The 19,877-nt window shown below is 40.1% G+C and overlaps 1 protein-coding gene, 1 long non-coding RNA gene and 1 other non-coding gene across 5 annotated transcripts in view; all 3 read left to right on the top strand.

The window, feature by feature from the left end:
• Positions 1-3,292: 3,292 nt before the first annotated feature.
• On the top strand, positions 3,293-10,784 carry LOC112561958. The gene is made up of 14 exons (XM_025234833.1): positions 3,293-3,528; positions 3,895-4,541; positions 5,132-5,318; positions 5,575-5,723; positions 5,906-5,947; positions 6,040-6,111; positions 6,329-6,458; positions 6,716-6,837; positions 7,127-7,300; positions 7,545-7,633; positions 7,785-7,835; positions 8,549-8,662; positions 9,474-9,527; positions 10,235-10,784. The coding sequence occupies exons 2-14, from the start codon at positions 4,160-4,162 to the stop codon at positions 10,253-10,255; spliced, it is 1,587 nt and encodes a 528-aa protein (XP_025090618.1). The 5' UTR covers positions 3,293-3,528; positions 3,895-4,159; the 3' UTR covers positions 10,256-10,784.
• Positions 10,785-11,493: 709 nt separating this feature from the next.
• Positions 11,494-11,581, top strand: Trnay-gua. Its single transcript is given in 2 exon segments — positions 11,494-11,530; positions 11,546-11,581. It is a non-coding gene; the product is annotated as a tRNA-Tyr (tRNA).
• A 4,649-nt stretch (positions 11,582-16,230) lies between these two features.
• The window catches only part of LOC112561959, a 38,018-nt gene continuing 34,371 nt past the window's right edge, over positions 16,231-19,877 (top strand). Inside the window, exons 1-2 of one of the 3 annotated variants that reach the window (XR_003098755.1) lie at positions 16,231-17,269; positions 19,170-19,361. This is a non-coding gene — a long non-coding RNA (uncharacterized LOC112561959). Of the gene's footprint in view, positions 19,362-19,877 lie in introns of all 3 variants that reach the window. The other 2 variants (XR_003098754.1, XR_003098753.1) reach the window with 2 other exon arrangements.

Genomic DNA, 19,877 nt, shown 5'->3' with positions numbered 1-19,877 from the left:
ACTTGCTTAGAGTGGCGCTCTCAGCTCTCCAGAGAGTAGGGACAGTTACGAGAATGCATCTGTGTTAACTGTTCTTGTAAGGGAAATTATGCTGGCATAAAGAATTAGTATCACAGACTTTTCCTATCACCTAAGAAGTCACCAAACTGAATTTCCCTGAAATATCATTTTTTAAAAATGAGAGTTGAACTGACTGACACTTTAGGTATGTGTTCATAAAGACGTTAGTTGGGTGGTAGTGTTTAGTCTCGGTTTGAAACTGTGCAAAACTAAGGTGTTATTACAACCATTTTTAAAGTTTTGTTTACATAGTAGGTTATCTCAGCTTTTGTCAACACCCTGTTCCGAATAGGCAAGATTTTATTTGATAATTAAATGTGTGAATTACTCCGGTTTAGCTACATATATTCATTGCTAGATACTTTAGGTTTTTCGTTCATCTGGAATCTTAAATTGGTTGTAGGTTTTTTTCCCCGTCAGTTTAAATAGATAGTAACGTTTGAAGGATCAGTTTATCCAAAAATAGAAACAAAATATTATACAAATAATATCTGCGTTACATACCGTGTGTTTAAAGAAGAGTTTGGCTTAGAGAAGTACCTGATAAGTTTAGGCCTTGCCTTACAAGTCCACGATAAAATTCAAGTTAAGCATCAATTAACTGCTTATTTAGCAATCAGTGAAATACATAGAAATTGAAGTATATGCCCCTTATGTAATTTAAATGAGGTATGGGATGAATTTCATTATATTTGTACGTGTGCTCACCCTTTATTAGCAGCTTCACGTAAAGCGCTTCTTCCAGGCTATTTTGTATGTTTCAGAAACTGTTTCAGTTCTTGTATACAGTTACAACAGTTGATATTTTATAAATGATGCTACAGAATCAAGAATCATTTACTTTTACTCATCGAAATTGTTAATTCATAATTTTTAGGTTTTTCTTGTTTAGTATTCCCACATGTTAGATAAATGAGTTTCTTTACAAAATCACTAAAAATAAATATCTATAAATATGTTCACACTTGCTTGAAACGCACTTCAGTTGCTTATGAACACAAAACAAACACCTGTTCATTCATTTCCGCTGGCACAACTCCGGGCAGTCAAGTACGAAGAAACTCTGACCTGTACTTTGGTGAGTCGCGACTGACGCCTGGCCTCATTTCCAGGTGTTGACTTCCATTTCAAAGGTTCCTTTAGGCAAACTCACGATCTTTTTCACTGACGGTTGACATGGGGGTCCACATGACTTCCATATGAACTCCTGCCAATGAAAGCGAGAGGGCGCGTGCACTGAATGCGATGACAGTGTTCTATCTTCAGGGTGGGGCAGGCAGAACATCTTAAACAACATGACTGAGTACTGAGCTGGAAGTTATTATTTCCTATACAGTCAGAGCCAGGAAAATTAAACTTTTAATCTCACACTGAAGCTACTCAGAAACTACACTTCACCATTGTGATGAACATTTGCTTATTATGTATAAAAACCACCAGCTCAGTCCTCCACGTGGGCCACGAACAGAGTTACAAGCTTAGAAGGTTGTTTGGAGTGCATCAACTTGCAGGTCTTTCTAGATGCCTGGCCTAATCTCGACGATTTGATCAACATCATCTCCTTCTGTACACATTTCACCATTTTATCAAAGCAGTTTGTACTTTACCCCAATAACAAGCTTTCGGTGATCAAGAGCTTGAAAGCAGCGCGGAATAAAAAGTTCTACCCATCAACAGTAGCTTGTAAACAAAGGGGTCCGCAATGCTGTTTGTCAGGCCAAGGTGCAGTATGAAGATAAATAAAAACGGCGCCCTGTTTAGTACAGGCAACATTCAGACTGCTTGGCAAGTCTTCAAGAAGTGGCCATTGTGAAAATCAGCTTAGGGACTCGGAAGCAAAAATTTCCCTCTCAGGTGTAAACGGTGCTGCCTAGCCAAATGCTTTGTTTGTTAGTTTCGAGATTAGAAGTGATGAGCTCTCTCAATCTTGTCCAGAAGATTAAAATTCGTCAAGAGCAAGTGGTAGGGTTGTTTATGCAAGTGAAGAAAAGCAGTGCTCCAGGTCCTGGCGACATCTGTGGCAGAACATTACCATTAGTAATCTTGGAGACATTTTCCAACGCGTTTCGGCACTCTTCTGATATATTTATGTTCAATCAGTTTTACTTGAAAATCGTCTGCCACTGCATCAGAAGGCTACAGTTCAGCGTCTTAACGACTACAGACGAGTGGCCTTAGCATCGTTTGTTATGAAATTCTTGTAGAAAATGTTAAAACACTAAATGCCATTTTGATTTTTAACTCTGCAAAGACTGATTGCATGCTTAGATGGTTATATTTCCTGCTGAGTCAGTAAAAATTAATGGACATACACAGTGAGATACACTGACACCCTTAACATGTACCAGATGCTATTTGGGAAAAAAGTCCTTAAGCTGAAAATATAAACGACACAAATATTATACGTTTCTCGCGAGCAATTCTGAAGGTATTGGGTAATTTTTGGTGATGGGTGTGTAGTTGCACTTTTGAATATGTTCTGCAAGTGGATATCAAACTAAGTTAAATTAATTTGCCATTTTCCGAGGAATTTATAACTTTCATGGAATAATTCAGTTGTCCAAAGCTGAATCATCTCAACTACCACTTCTCATTCCATCATTTTCTCACAAACAAAACTTTGTACTGACGTACGTAATATACCTGCATTTTATGCTGAGAGTTAGCAAGTCAAAAAGCCAGCAGCAACATCTACTCTGAACAAGGATAAAATTTTGTTAGTATCCCAGAAATGTCAGAGCAGTTAATTGCTTCTCCGCTCAACTTTAATGGAAAAAAAAAAAAATAAAAAAATCATGTTTTCAAGCGTTATACCGGCAACAAATCCTCGAGTGTGCACTTGGTCGTCTCCAACAGTCGAATCAAACGTTCTTTTGTTTCTGTGTGTTGAATTAATTAAGTCAATTTCTATAGCGCATTATCCTGCCATCAAGGGTTACCTCAAATTAATCGCCTTACAGAGAAAAATAAACACACAGATATAGCAATAATAACGGTCTCAAAACAAGGAGTTCATTATTTTTTCAAGGTGAATGTCATCAGCAAAGATGACTTCTTTGTCTAAAGATAAAAACACAACAAAAATAATCATCATGATTGAGCAGGTAGCACCGTACTGCCTGCCCTCAGGACAACGGCGACTGAGTCAAGCTGTCCTCAACGCATGTTTTGATGACGTCATAGGAAACAGCTCAGTAGAAGTACATCGTTCAAAGTGATAATGAACCTGTAGATATGTGTATATGGTAATTAGGTACGGATAATTCGTCATACTTTTGTTTATTGTGGACACAAACACAGATACTGCGAAAATACGATTGAGAAAATGTAGAGCTCTGCATCCTGAACACAACTTCCGTCTGACAACTCGCTGAGAGTGAAAGTGAAAGCCTTTGAATGTCCGCTTGCTGGAAAGCGTAATAAAGCAGATTTTCCAGAATGTCACATTTCGTTGTCTCATTCGTTCCGGTATGTGCATTCTTTTCATTTTCGTTTTACTGTTTAGTGAGTATTGATACAACTCATTAATCATTCATTCGTCCCTTGATAGGTACCTATGAAATAGAGCGCTGAGCTTTAAAACAGTCATTTCATGGAAAAAATGCACAGACTTTTCCTTGCTTCAGTAAGACTTATTTGCCAAAAAAAAAAAAATGTTTGGTTTTAACTTTCATAGTTGAGAATATACTTCCATAACATGTGCAGAAGTCTTTAAGTTCCAAATTTTAGTAGTAGTACACACAACGGTTGTAAAATACTAAAATATATAAAGCAGAAGAAATAGTCGCTTATGGTAATTTTAAAATTTCATAACCAACTTTGTGTATATTTCAGAGGATTGCATTATATGTAAATTAATGTGCCAGCTATTCGAAGCAGCAGCAGACAGATAAAGAGAGAGCTCATCACCTCAAGCCACCAAACAATGTCCAGTAACAGCCACTGATGATACAGGTCAAGTAAACAAGAAAAAAGTCCAAACACCTACGAACACACAGTTGATGAATGTCTTCATCAAAGAAGTTATGAGGCATCGAAAGTTTCACCCACAAGTCAGGTGAAATGTGATCAAATAAACATAGCTAAAGACAACCCTGGGATGTCTGTTAACCAGATAGCATCTGCTACTCGTGAGAGTGTGACTAAAAACAAATATTCTGGTGTTAATGCAACAAAGCATACCACAGATGATGATGAAATAATGGCAGACTCTTTGAATGATCCCCCTGATGACGCCTTTTTGGTGGAAGGTGACATTGAGGGAGAAAAAATGAAGGTTACAGATACGGACTTGGATGATAAATGCATTGAATATGAATTGATAGAAGCACAGAACTGTAGCGCTGATAAAGGTGATCAAGAAGAGCCTGCACTAAAAAAGAGTATAGGCCTTGGGGTGGAAGACACAGATGAAATAGACACAGAAATTTCAGACCGCAAAAGCCAGCAAGTTGAGTTACAAGAGGAACAGAAAGCAGACGGTAAGTCCTTAATTAGCCTATGTCTACAGCTGGGCTTTTAGCAAAGAGCAAGACGTTGTAACAGCTATTAAATAGGCAGCACCTAACATTAGTGCCTGGACTCATGCTATTTAATTCTGACTACTGTTGAGTTAGCTCACGGTGACCAAAGGTCATATGAAGTCAAGAACCAGAACCAGATATTTCTAATATTCAGAAAACAAACATTTGTTTGCAGTTTGCTTTTAATAACTCTAGTTTATTGGGGTTGTTTAAAATGGTCGATATCTAACAAAAATGTATAAATGCCAAATGCAGTACTTTCCTTTAATGTTGTTATATATCATTGGTTTTGGTACTTTTAATGAAAAAAAAAGAATTATTGCAATTATGAGCTTGGCACCAATGTATTGAAAATTTATTTCTTAACACACACCCTTTCTTGGCATCATACACACAGCAGAACTAAACTGTTGTGGAAACAAGTTTCCATTGCTTGTCATAGCTTGTTCTTAAGAGGAAGTACAAAGTAAAAATGAAAACTTCTTTCTCCTAGTCTGTCATTTCAGTCTAACTGCTGATGCATTTTATTTATTTATTTTTGTTTCCAGTTACACACTGGGTGGTGCTTGTGGCACCTATTACACTACAGGACCTAGCACAACACCATACAGAAAAGATTGCAAAACTTTGTGGAGAATTGGGGTTCAAATTAGTTCGAACACCCTCTCTAACTATACGAAAAGAAAACAAGGATTTTAAAAAACTGCCAGCTGCTTTGTCATTATTAACTTCTGGGTAAATAATAATAATCTATAATTTATTGATGTTATCTGAAGTCTAGTTGAAAAGTCACACTTTTAGTCTGTGAGTAATGTAAAAATGTTGTCAGTACTATCATCTTGTCATGCACTCTTACTCATAGTAGGTTTTGAAGTGACAGGCTGGCTAATGCAGTTTTAGGTATAACACTGGAAAATAAATGAATGTACTTTTCTTTGTCTGCTGATGAAACTCAAAATTGTTGTCGTTTGTTAATGGCCATCTGTTTCAGTATATTGCACCTGAGAGTCAGGTGCAATTACCTGGTGCAAGTAATGAAAATGCTGCTGCAAATGGACCTACATGCTGAAAGACTGACTGTGTCCATCAGACAGTCATTTTCTTCTGACAAATCAGAACTTGATGTTTTGAATGATTCAGGTAAATGCTCAGTCTTTTTAAATTCTAATAATTTGAGTACTAACTAATAGTTGGGCTAAACCGTTTGAATGCTTCTTAAATGATCTGTATCTGTTATTACCAACATCTGTGCTGCTTAATATGAACAGTCCTTATTTCATTTAATTATTTTTCTTATTCAAAGATTTTTTTCCTTGTTACAGATGATGAATCTAATGATTCTTCCAAAAATGTTCGATCCAAAGGTAAGCGCTATTTGTGAAATTTTGTTTTTACCAAAGTTACATTAGTTAAAGCTGTTTATTAAAAGTAATTTATCTTTTTTGTATATTTTCAGCAACCTTTTTCTTACAAGATACGAAAAAGGTGCAAAGAATGGTGAGCACTTCTGCTTATCCAGACAACAAAGGTAAGATTTTTAATTAATTCGCCATCTTTGTCTCCTATAATCTCAATGATGTTATGAACAGTTTTCATTTTCCATTTGAGTGGTCTACAGTCTGCAAGGGGAGGTCCAACACATTCTTGACCTTAATTGAAACCAAAAGGAAATGGTCCCAAAATAAGTTTCCAATCTACAACCTGTGTGAACCCAGTAGTTTATGACAATTTTTGCTGTTGTGCAGATGATCTAAAGCATCGTTGCTTATACCTGAAGGAGGTTCCAGATACACTTCACACAGTTCTTCTCAATGCAGTCTTTCCCATGGCACTATCTGTCGATCGCATAAAGGTTAACCCTGGTAGTGATTACAGGTAGGTTTGTGATATGGGGAAAATGAACCACAAATTCTAGTTTATTCCAATAAGTAAACATCATGTATGCAAAGTTTAAAAAGGAAATTGTGCTTTAATGTATAGAACTTAAAGATATAAATGAGTGTTTGGGGAAATGTATGTGCTTAGACTGACATGGCAGACTACTAGCTAATTGTTCCTATTTTTCTGTTAAATCTGATTTCTTGTGATTGAAAGTGTTGCCATCATGATTTTGAAGTGATGTGCATTTTCAGTTCAGTCATAATGGAAATGGCATCTTCAGAACAAACCAATTCAATCCTGCATATTTACCAAGGGCTTACATTTGGTCACAGCAAGCTTGTTGATATGGCCACTTACACCAGAACCTTGCAGAGTGAGTGAATGCATTGGAAATTTGTTTTTAAATTTCTAGAATCTTCTCCAAATTATAGTGCCTTTACTGCTAAATTCATCTTTTCTGTACAAATAAGAGTTATTCTTTTGTCACTCATTCAACAAGTTTGTTCAGTTGCTTTATAAGTTCAGTGTACAAGGAGCAAAAAGAGAAAGTTCTACTACTGATTTATGACATTTAAATGGAGAGTTTAACTTGTGGGTATTAAGATGCATTAAATAATATTTAATACACAGAATTGTTAATTTTTGTAATGGTGAAATTCCAGGTGTGCAGAAATCAATTGCCAAAGAAATAGCTGCAACAGAACTACAGAAGAGTTTTTCTGGTAGAAGTGGAAAGCATAAGGTGGAAGGAGAGCCTCAGAACCAGCTTGCAAGACAAGCAGCTCAGTTTTCTGGCAGCAGTCGACAGCAGCAGAAGGCTGTAAGAGGATTAAAAAGTATGAAGAAGAAGCATCTCAAAAATTAGGATGAGATTTCAAGATAAATCAGTTTTGCCTACTTTTTTTTTTTTTTGGCTTTCATTTTGATATTTTAGATATATCAAGTTTGCAAGGTGGAGGCAATACATTATGAGCATTTAAAAACTATAATCTTGAACATAAAGATTAACATAAAAAGATAAACATCTTAAAAAATCTCGTGTTTTAAAGTAAGCTCAAACTGTTTTGATTTCCTTTGCAGTCAGAAGACGTCCAAGACACCGACCATTTCAGAGAAAGAGCAACCCTTCTCCTTTGGAAGCCTTTGGTGCCATGCAGCAGCAAGCAGTAGTATGTGTTAATGTCTTTGTGTCTGAAAATAAGTAGGCTATTGCTTTATCACTAGTAGATGCATTCCATATTATTGTTCATTAACTGAAACTTTTCCTTGACATGCAGTCACGTGGTTTTAGTAAAATTACATGTTTTACAAATTTTTCAGAAACTGGCAGAAATGGAGCGGAAAGTTGCATTTCTTCAACAGCAGGCACAGGTAATAATAACAATAAAGTACATTTTAAGTGCATTTCTTTACTTGGCAGTTAGCTCAGTGCACTTAATCAAAAGAGCAGCATCAAAAATAAATACAGCACCACAGTTCCAAGCTGCAGAATCAGGGTAGTAGAGGGATGGAAAGATAATGAGAACTGGACATAACCATCGGTCTTCCCAAAGTTGTTCCTGACAGCTTTTGGGGTTGTTTATGAAAGCTTTGAATGTGGTCACCATGGGGTTTTTGATTTTCCAGTCAAATCTTTGCAATAGTCATAGGCAGGGAAAGAAAATTGCTTCTTCTATGTTTAGATGAACATACTAATTACTCTCAGAGAACAGATATCCCAGTTCTTCTGTTAAATAATAAATATAAGAATGTGGTGTGTGCACCTAGCATCAAATAGTTGCTAAATCCTTTTCCTAATGACCAAGGGAGCAAGAGCTATAAATAAGCACAGTCAAACATGCAAGTTGTTGCATTCTATGTACCTTTAATAACTTATCTTTCCCCAATAAGAGGAGAGTCAACAAAGGAAAAGGCTTTAATAGTGACCTATTGTCAATTGTCATTATGGGTTGGGGACTAGAAAATAGGCAGAAGGCCATTTCCGGAAAAATGCATAGACTATCAAATATCAAAGCCGTGGCATTTAGCTTTCAGCCTGTAAAATTGTATCCATGTGGATGCTCATATCCTATGCTTGTGTTCAGATGAACCAGATGGCCATTATGCACCGGCAGAATGTTGGGTACCCTTCAGGCTTTGCTGACAATGAAAGCATGTACCAATCTGGAAACTTTAGGTCAACAAACCTTTTTCAAATGGTGGGTATAACCTGCTGAAACATTTCTGCACATTTAGATTGTGTTTGGGGTCAGTTTGGATGGCATTATATAGAATTCAATAGATCTATTTTAATCAGCTGGAGACCACAATAACACTTACTAGAAAATACATTAGTAGATTTTTATTGGCAGAATTTTTTACATTCTTTATTTGTTCAAATGCTAAGAAAGTATATAGGCCCCTACAGCCTACCTCTGTGAATGTGTAAGAGAGAGTCTCTGTGAATTACATTTTTGGTTTAGTGCAGGGGTGGGCAATTAATTTTCCCAAGGGGCCGCATGAGAAATTGGGATGGTTTCAGAGGGCCGGACTAATATAGTTAACTCAGTTTTACCCAATACTGTATATATAGTATATATACTGGAAGGCGGACCAACGGGCGGGCTGGTCAGAGACAGGAGGCGGGCCGGATCCGGCCCGCGGGCCGGCCTTTGCCCAGGTCTGGTTTAGTGCGTTGATGTAGTCATCTTAGGGTTTGTTAAGGGTGATGTGGAGTCTCCAGCTTCAGCTCTAATCTGTCTAATCATATTTCTTCCTCCATCTGCTCCCATGTCTCTCTCATTGTCAGGAAATTACTGAAGTTGAAGGTTTTTTTTTTTTTTAATCCTAAGAATGAAATAGAAAGCAAGGATGAGAGGGTTTGTGTGTTGGGGAAAATGGATGGAGTATGTGTGTTGGATTGATGAAGATAACACTGTGTGGAATGCATATTCTGCTGGAGACCACATTATATAACAGTTGCCAGAAAATATATTTTATATTAAGTCCTCTTCATTTTTTATTCTAAAGCAAAAATCGTCCAACAGTATCCTTCCAGCCCAGCAAAGAAATCCGATCAGAAAGGTGGGCATTTTTTTAATATATATTTTGCCTATATTTTGAACTTCTTAGTTATCTAATCCTGAAAGAAATATTTTGATGGGTTTTCTTTTAAAGTTTTAGATGGGGAGTTTTCCCTCACCTTAACAGCTTGTGTTTGTTTTTTTCTCAACTCATTGTCTCACCCGGTGTTTCAAGATTACGGTAAAAATTTGTTAGTGATTGGGTTTAAGATGCATACCGTGCATTACTGATGGCAAAGGATGGCATTACCCGTTCATTCCTTTTTCTTTTATGCTATTTAGTTTGATTGCTGTTAAGCTTCTTTGGAACTGAATTGCTCTCCACCCCTGATGAAGATCAAAACATTAAACGAGCGTGGCATCCTGTGTACACAGGCTCTTTTTCCTTCTTCCTTTATTTTTATTCTGTCTGTCTCTCTCTCTCTCTCACTTTCTTTTTCACACAAATACACATGTGCAACGAAACGCACGCGCGTGCGCACACACACAAACATACGCAGAAGAAGAACGCCAAACTGAAAGCTGTTTTGAACAAAATAAATCTGTGAAATAAGTTATTCTTTTAAGCTATTTAATTTTCTATTGTTGGCAGTTTTAAAAAACCAGACTGTGAAGCATTTTTTCCTTTGTCTTCTTATTCTTTCATTTTTTTAACATAATCAGAGGTGAACATAAGTGGTTATGTATTTTTCTGGATTTCTTTTTCAGCGCTTTGGCAGAAAGCGATAAGAACTGAATTCAGTGGTGTTAATTGTCTTGGTCACCAGCATCATCTGACATATTGCCATTTTTAGTTTTGTTTTTTTTTTTTTAGGATCTGCAGGTTTCATGTTAGAAGTTTATTTCTTTGTAAGTGGACCAGATGATGATAAATGAATTCAGTCCCAGCAGTGCATCATGATTGCTGCAGATATAGAATATAGCTTTATACCTACTATCATCAGCAATATTGTCCAGCATGATTCAAATCTAAGTGTACAAAAATGCTTATTTTTTAAAAAATAGAAACAAGTAATAACCACACATCCACACCTTTAAGATGAAGTGAAGCCGTATATACACTTGTTCAGCATTAACTGCTGTAGAACTGTGCAAAGGTTGCATTAGAAGAAAAAAAGACAAAATTGCTCTTTAAGTGTGTAAAGGAACCATAAGAAATGAAATGTGTTGTAGATGGATGCCTTTCCACATTGGATTATTTCTCAAAGTAACTGATAATAGTATGGTTTTTCTCAAATAAAATGTTCATGAAACTAAACGTGTGCATCCTTTTTGTGCATATGTACTTGTATGTTGCATGTATGGACAGACAAGTTCATTTCTTGTTGAATAACTGGTAACAAGCTCTACACCGAATAACCTCACAAAACTTTAAAGCATTCAATGTCTTTTGTGTTTGCCATATGTGTTCTGCATGCTCAATGCTGAGCAAAATTCCACCTAAATAATGAGGACAGCCAAGAATGAGAAATGTATTTCATCTACACTGCATCAGAGGGGGAAAAAGCTAAACAGGCAGTTTTCAGAAGGGGACATTACCAAGCGACCATTTTAAATTAAATATATTCCTGCTACATTCCCTTGATGTTTATGCGTTGTATGTAACTCGCCGAAAGGAGGTAAACACGCACAACAGCCGAAGTGTGATGAAATCTAACAAAATATATGTTAGACACAACTGAACGATTTGTCACAGTACATCAAACATATCGCCGACTGGATATCGACGGAAAAACTGCTGCAAGCATCTTTACGACGAAGCTGGACCATGTGTTGGTAAACAGGTCTGTATGAAAGTTATTTAATATGATTTTGTATCGTAAATGAAATGAAGAAAAAAAGGAAATCACTAGCATCAATCTTGTTGGTCACTTCAAACAGAGATTGCTACATAAAAACACGAAAAGAGGGAAATGGGGAAAATTCTTATGATATATAAAGTTAAAACTTCATGGCCATTGTAAGCTCCCGTGATAGCTCAGTTGGTAGAGCGGAGGACTGTAGTGGAAAGACAAAGCAATCCTTAGGTCGGTGGTTCGAATCCGCCTCGCGGGAATGATATTTTTTTCTCTTTTCCTTGCAATTATTTTCAGTATAAAACATTACCTCCAATCATTCAAAATTATCATATAACCCATTCTGATTCCCTGCTGTTGTTACGATGACGACGATATTATAACACGCGTTTGCAACAGCTTCCATCTAGCGCCTGTAATTTCACACTCTCGTGAGAGTGCTAGAGCATCTTTGCGTGTTGACAGGTTCTGAATGGCATCCTGATAAAACGGCCAGTTCTTTTATTGGATATCTTAACGGATTTCAAAGATTTTTCATTGCGAATCGTGTTATCTGTTGTTTGCAGCCTTCAGAGACATGCTGATATTTTCACTTCGTGGACCTTAGTCGATGTTTAAATCGAAGACTGATATGTCAGGGTGGGTCGGTGCGACTTAGCTGAAATAAACCATTAGGGAAAGTAAGAGAGTGTGTTTGAGATGAAAGGCGATAAGTAGATAGCAAAAGAGATGCATCAATGATGTTTACTATCCTTAAGTTTGTTTTCCGACGCAGATTAAATAGCTGCAGTCAAGATGACATTGTACCCAACAGCACAGGAATCGATGTTGACAGTGGCTACAACAGTTACACTCGGTCACTGGTCTCTGGACGACATACGAAAGTGGTCAAGTGCGGACAACTGAAAAGACGGAGGGACAGGAAAGCCTCGAAAGTGAGATAATTCTTATTTGCACATCAGTCCCCTGTCAACGTAGTAAGTATCCGCCATGTTTAGCGTCTGTCTGGATGTCAGAAAACCAAATTTCCCACAGTGACCGCCAAGATACACATCTCCTTCCTCAGCCTGTCTAGAAAGTGATCAATCACGCCATTTGCAGCATAAGCTCCACACTGAGATGTACTCAGATCGGTGTTTTATTGTGTACCAACGCAGTCCTGCAGGATTTATAGATTAATTATTTGTTCAGCTGTTCGTCGTCATCGTAAATTTCTTCCCACAAGTTCATGTGTGGAGTTCACAAAACACCAGGGTAGAGTTCGATAGGTCGATAGGTCCAGCACGCTCTCTGCCAACCCCCAATATTTGGCTGGTCGCACGGCTACACAAAGATCTTGTCAGTATGGGATCATATCCTGCTTCAGACACTATGGCCGGGTTCAGACTTCTTTCTTTAAGTGTTTATAAGCATAATGATCGCATACGAAGGTACGCTACACACCCGAGACAAGTGCAGTTAGGTTGTGACCTCCGGTCGCCTGCAGCCTTGATGCCACGTGACCCCTCCCCCAACTCCGGCTCGTCCCTGCTTGCGTGGCGTTACGAGGTGTGCGTAGTCCGACGTAAACAAGCTGCAGCCTACAACACATGCACTGAATGGGACGTGCAGCAGCTGCTGTGAGTCTTTGTGGCGGGGGAGGCTCCATCAAGGACCTCCGTGGTGATGCTGATGTGGCCCGTGCAGCTGAGCATGCTATCAGGAGGGTTGCTGGTGGTGAAAGTGTCTCCCTTCACACACCGGTAACGCCTTTTTTTTTGTTTCGGGTGTGCGTGTGTGTGTGGGTGGAGGAGGGAGGTGTGTGGTCGTAGCTACGTCATTTCCTGCCTGCGAAAGTAGTCAGATTTAGAGATTTGAACAGCTCAGTGTATCACTAGTATTAGAAACTCTACTCGGTTAACATACCCGAACTGAGATTTTATATATTTGATTAGCGTATCTCCAAAATTTAGAGATTAAATTACATATGCTATATTCCTAAAGTCGCGGTCTTCATGGTTAAAATATTCCCCATATTTGAGATTTTAAAAGATTAATTTCCCAGCGTAGAGACCGGAAATGTAGATACATGTATCTGCACATGTTAATGTTCACTCAGATTTTATACATTTCTTAAAAAAAAATTAAATCTTATAATTACAACAATAATAACAACAACAGGATTTGACTAGCGGATTTCCCCACACGGAGCTCGAGGTGCTTCACAAGAGACCAGGGGCAGTGGGGACAAAGGCCGTGTGATGTCGTCGTCACAACTGAGTACAAACAATCACAACATACATTAACGAACATGCACCAGTTAGCAATACAAGAACATGAAGGAACGCAGTGGTAGGAGTGTGGGGGAGAAAGGACAACAGGAAGGACGAGTTATAGTAAGTATTTTCGATAGAGATATGTTTTAAGTACAGATCGGAAAGCATGTACCGCCTCCCCTGTGCGGAAATGGAGGCAGATCACTCCAAATACTGGAGCCGGAGAAAATAGAGCCGAACTTCTCCAGTCTGATGCGTGGAGGAGAGAGAAATCATCGTGGGCCGAGCGAACTGACTTGCCAGGGTTGTATGGCAACACCAGCTCAGACAGGTAGACTGGGGCGAGGTCATGTGTTCATGATAGCAAAGCATGGCGATCTTGAATTGGATGCGAGTGAAAATGGCCGCCAGTGGCTGTGTAGCATCCGCTCACGGACTACACAATATACGAGTACATGTATATTACACAAGTAGCCACCGGGCAACAGGCGGAACGGTGGTTGATCAGCCAAAGCCGAAGGGGATGGTGAGAGTGCACGCAGGTATCCACGGCTGGAGTGTTTAAGTGTTTAATTAATTAGAAAAGTGCTTCTGCCCAGCACTCATTTCGCACCTTGTGGGAAGAAAGAGCGATGGAAGGGAGAGTACTCTTCCAACGGCCAACGTGCTCCGTGTGATGAGATCTGAACCTGTAACCTACAAATCTTGTTTAACACCTGTAATGCCGGGTCAGCATGCTGCAACTTAGATCTTACTTTGCATCCATCACAATCCAGCGCGCCTCCTCGCGCGTGACCTCTCCACCAGCGCGTGGTCACGTGATATTTTGAGGCCCTGTTATGGTTTTGAGCTCATTTTTCGTTTTTTTTTTTTGGGGGGGGGGGGGGAAGGTGATATATATATTAGTGATTGGAGAAGGTAGGATTTTTGACATAACATCGGTGCAAGCGAACGTTTCAGTCTCGATGATCACCGAAAAAAACGTCCAAGCCCTGATCGTCGCTGAACACGAACATTACAATCTCAATAAATGCTAAAAGCGAATTTTACACACGCGCACAATTTCTTATTGGGTTAGCTTAGCTCCCTTCCCGGGCAAGACCCTGACGAATTGTGTCCCCATGCCTGTATGCCATGCTCTGTTAAAATATCCCGGAAGTGTCAAAAAAGTAGAGAAAGAATTTGTCGGGAAACGCTAGGATAGAAGTGTTTACTATGACCGCCGTATGCTTAATACATTTCTTGTCTTTGTGTTATGTTAATTGGACAGGGGGGAATTTTTCGCTCCCTCGTTCTCGTGAATGTCTGTCTCTCTGCGCATGAAAGACAGAGCGTTCTTAGCCGTGCATGCCAGAGCGGACAAGGGAAGAAAGGAAGGAGACGGCAGAGTGGAACGATAAGTCCGACTGTCACATCCAGTGCAGAGGTGAGGGGTAGTTCACTGTGTCAAAAGTCTACGGCCGCCCCACGTGCGCCCACCAAGACCTGGCTGCATGCGCTGACATGCAGGTCCGAGCAGTCGGCAGATCACAGATTCCCTCCATGGCTGTCATTGTCTGGTGTGAACATGGCTGCCGACACCTCTCCACCCAATGATAACGATGCACAGAAAGGGTTAATTCATTAATTATTAGTGTTGTCGGACAAGGATGTCAATGGGCGCTCGCTACGATGAGAAATATTTTTTTTATGCTCATGGTGGCCGTGAGGGTTGGTTTCTCCTCCTCCATACGTAAGGTCTCGGGCGGCGCAAAGAAGTCATTGACTTTTCGTCCTTGAACCCAACAGGCACGCGGGGTGGTACGAGGCGGTTAAACCCACGGGCCACCGTTTTCCCATTTGTTTTAGTCCAACCCTCCCTCCTTCCACCCGTCCTCTCCTCCTCGCCCCTCCCGTACCGCTGATATCTCACCGAAAGCGGGTGTAGGTAGAAGCCTGTAACTGTTCCATTTTTTTTTTAGTCGCATGCAGCAGCAGTTAGCGGGGTGTGTAAGAAGAGGGGGAGGAGGAGCGGCAGGCTCGTACATCCTGCATGCTGAGCCTCGCAGGGTACCCGCGGTGTCTGCCAGTCCGTCCTCGCCTGCAAGTTACTTTTCTACCGTAGCAGCGGCTACACTGATGTAGCTGTGATTACAATGATCGATAAGGACTTTGTAAAATGAAACTTTGCCCACTGCTACTACTGTAGTCCTACCTGTGGCAGTTTGTATGAAGTTATGCAAATTTCTAACCCCCGGGGACAATGTGACCTTGTTCCCTGCAACATTTAGCGCGCGTGAATGGTAAACTAACACGTGGATATGTAAATGTGAGGAAGATAAGGGAATACCTGAATATTATCTTACTTTTCAATCGTTCAGTTATATAAACAGCAGCGTTCAAGGTTAGTGTGCATGTTAGGTTGATTACACGGAAGATAAACATCATAACACGTGGAGAAGGAGCTGGATATACTTGCTAGGTACAGTGGTGTACCTAGGGCAGACTGAAAGAACGTGGAATGGGTGTTCAAGATGTGGTAGATGGTATGTGGTGTGTGGTGTATGACTAAAGTTCCAAATTTATGATTCAAAACAGGAAAGGACTCAAACACAAACCTGTTCCACTCCAGACACGTATTCAAAGTAAGATGTTATTCTCAACCAACCTTCACTGCAGCTTTCATTCAGCTCTGTTTACTCCGTGATGTTTTGTGCATATTTCCCTAAACACCTTTTATTAAAAGTAAATAAAGCAAGTTCGATCTGTCAACATTGCCAAAAGCTTTTTGAAAATCTAACTGCAGTGTAAACGAGACTACCCTGGTTGACAGGTATTTCTGTATCAAGGACAACATGCAAAATACGTTGGTATTCGTTCTCTAGCCTTTGTGGAAACCTGCTTTGGGCCTTTGGGGGTAATTCATTATCTTTTGCCAGAAACGAGACAATCTGCTGAAGTTACTGTATAATTTACTTTTGATATTCAAAGCTGTCTGCGTTGTCCTTTTTATGGAGAGAAAATATTTGAGCCTTCGGCGAACAGTCCGGATGCCACTGGTTCGAACTTTATTTTAAAAGTGAAATCAGAAGTCTCACAAGGGTATTGTTTACAAATTTCAACCATCCATCAGTCAGTTAGTCCTCCCTTGAATGGTACTGGTCGTCGGGAAGGGGGAGAGCACACGGACAGACGAAGCAGTTGAGAGCCCGTTACCCACGCCTGTCTTGGGCAATAGTGAGCAGGTCCTGCACAAGACGACTATAGTCCACCCGTTGATGTTTCATCCTCTGACCACCTTCCAGGGTACCTTGAAGAATAGTCTTTGACAATGTGTCGTGCCGGGTCACATGACCAGACCGGACCAGCTTACGCCCCTTGACTGTTTGCAAGAAAGGGTTCCTCACGTCTTCTGAACGTGGCGACCATGCTTCGTACGAACTCATTGGTTCTAAGTTCTCTGTGCGAGATCCAGAGCAGCCTCATCAAGCATTTTGTTCTCGAACGCCCGAATTCTCATCTCCGTATCGACAAACAGGGTCCACGTGTCACATCCGGAAAGCAGGATCGACACCAGGAGGACTTGTATATGTTGTGTTTCGTGAAAGACCCTGTCCAGCGTATCATTGCCGCTGCTGCTGTCGCGATCCTGATGCAGATATCTGTCGTGGTCCTGCCATCATAGGAGAGGGTGGCTCCCAGGGACTAAAATGGTATGCTTTTAAATGCTTGTGATTGTTTGGGTCAAAATATATTCATAGAGTTATAACGGCGACTGTTCGTAACTATGTTAACTGGACACTTGAACTGTACACTAAGGTACACAACAATGTCAACTGTTGTTGTTGTTGTTGTTGTTGTTGTTGTTGTTGTTGTTGTACGAGCTCACGTGGTCGGCGAACGCTACCCGTATCAGCAGCGAAGTGCTCTACCTCTGGGGTGAAGGTGCCATGCATGTGCAATTCTCCAAATCGTCCACACAGACGACAAGCAGACATGTTTGTCCCGTAACGGACGTTCCTTGATTGTCCCGTAAAATTGATTTCATTATTATTATCCACTTCATATACCTTTACGTTGCTATGGATCGAGAGAGCTTATAGATTTACCGCAATCTGCTGTTTCTTTGTCGGGGCGGGTCAAATGATTTCACGGGCCATTTACGGCCCGCGGGCCGCACGTTCTCCACCCCTGATGAAGATCAAAACATTAAATGAGCGCGGCATCCTGTGTACACAAGCTTTCTCTTTTTTGATCCTTCCTTTATTCTATCTTTTCCTCTCTCTCATTTTCATTTTCATACAAATACACACGTGCAACAAAACGCACGAGCACACACACACACACACGTGCGCAGAAGAAAGAACGAAAATATAAAGACGGTGGGCAGGAGGAGGTCTTGCAGACATGAATAAAATAAAGAAGATGACCAAGTGATAAGTGGACTGCCTCACATGTTAGTGTCGATGGGCGGACAGCCGCACAAGGCACGCGAGGCTGTGATGATCTTAGCAGGCCACATTAGAAGTGAAAGCCTGGTGACACGACTGACCGGTCACAGGTGTCAGGGCAGAGGGGTCAGAGGTCTGCGGGTCACAGGATGCTCCCAGAGAAACTCATGGCCATACATTCTATAGTTATTTCTTCTTCTGTCCCTTGGATCTCATTTCTTTCTCACCATCATGAAATCAAGTCTAGGCTCTTCTATTTTGTTTTTATTAGCGTCAGTAGTATGTTATCACTTTAAAAAAAGGAAGAAAGGATTGCAGGAAAGAAAAAAATGAATGAGAGAGAGAAAGAAAGATAGTTTGTCACAAGTGAGGGTAACTGATCTGATTTCGTTACATATTCTGTGTGCTATCAGTTTATCGGCCTTTGGACATTCTTCACACTGAGCATCTCCTAGATATGTCGTGTGACAACGCGTGGCAACCATCTTATAATCATGTGTCAGAACGAATCACGTGACAGGCGTGTGTGATATGTTAACAGACATGCTGGACAGTCGTGGACGGTCAATGAAATCCATAAAAAATTAAGATGGCATGTAAGAATTTTAACATTTCGCATCCTGTTGATCTGAGTATTCTCAAAGTCGATGACAAAAATAAAAGCCCTCGTTAGGCTGCTGTCATCACTGGGCCACTCGGGTATGTCTAAAGTGGGAGAGTTGTGTGTGGTGAGAAAGAGTACAAAGGAACGAGAAGGAAGACAGGGGAAAAAAAGACCTGTTGGGACAAATTATAAAAATAATTTTGAAATGAGACAAAGATAAGCTAAAGTGAAAAAAAAACAACACAAAAAACAAACAGCCAGATAGTGTCTTCTGGTTCATGGAAAATTAGAACAAGACGACTTTACATATTTACTGCTCATCGAAAACTAAGTCAATGAGATGATTTTACAGGTTTCTTTACTGGTGAGTCATATTTGTGGAAAGGTATGATAATGAACGTTTGCTCGAGAACACGCACAAGCATTCACATATTCACGAACATGCAAATTCTGAAGACCTAATATTGATACAGATAATATTGATGCACGTATGACTGATGGTTATACTGATAATATGGATGACAGTTTGAAGTTTTAATTTTTTTTTTTAATTTAAAGGTCCAGCATGTTGCGATGGTTGCCGTGTGGGTCAATCGACTACATGGGTAGTAAACATTATGAGTGTTTATAAGGAGCAACAAGCGCTGAGTGACCATCCAACTCCGAACACACGACAGGAAAACAAACCAAAAATTCAGATGGGAAGAGGTTATACGGACTCGTAGTGAGCTGTACCTGTGTCCATAGAAGGTACAGAAGGACATTGTTTTTTTTATTATTATTATTATTTATTTATCTAATTGTCAGAGCAGCTCCTCTTTCCCATCACGCTCGTCCACCTTCGATGAACTCGCTGCAGTAACGCATGATCGGACACCCGGATGTAACTAACGAGGGGGTTGGTTACACGTGGTTTCAAGGGGTTACAAATGTGGAATGTTTGACCAACTGCGCTGTTGTGTGCGAATGTCACGTGAAGTGAATTATTTTGATGCAAACGTTAGTGACAGGTACTGCGGTCAAGCTGAGCTGAGTTCAGTGTTGTTTGTCAATACCTCGGGACTTGCTAGTGCGGTACTTCACGCTTGATTACAACCTTAGCAACGGTTGAGAGATCACACAGGACCGCAAACACCGTCAGCGTTAGTGTAACACAACCAACTAGGCGTGTAGTGACAAACAGTAGTATAATATTCACATATATATATAATAACTCTTAAAAATGCACTCAGTGATGACCCCTTTGTCTGTCTCGATTTGTATTTC

This window comes from Pomacea canaliculata, linkage group LG4, assembly GCF_003073045.1.
Source record: "Pomacea canaliculata isolate SZHN2017 linkage group LG4, ASM307304v1, whole genome shotgun sequence".
Classification (NCBI taxonomy): domain Eukaryota; kingdom Metazoa; phylum Mollusca; class Gastropoda; order Architaenioglossa; family Ampullariidae; genus Pomacea; species Pomacea canaliculata.
Note: the sequence above shows the minus strand (reverse complement) of the source record. Positions and strands in the feature narration are given on the sequence as shown.

Bases quoted from the DNA above. Each gene is read 5' to 3' on its own strand.
- LOC112561958 (XM_025234833.1), top strand. From the start codon at position 4,160: ATGTCTGTTAACCAGATAGCATCTGCTACTCGTGAGAGTGTGACTAAA. The intron at 5,948-6,039 runs GTAAGCGCTATT...GTATATTTTCAG, and splicing joins CAAAAATGTTCGATCCAAAG to CAACCTTTTTCTTACAAGAT. The intron at 7,301-7,544 runs GTATGAAGAAGA...TTTCCTTTGCAG, and splicing joins GGCTGTAAGAGGATTAAAAA to TCAGAAGACGTCCAAGACAC.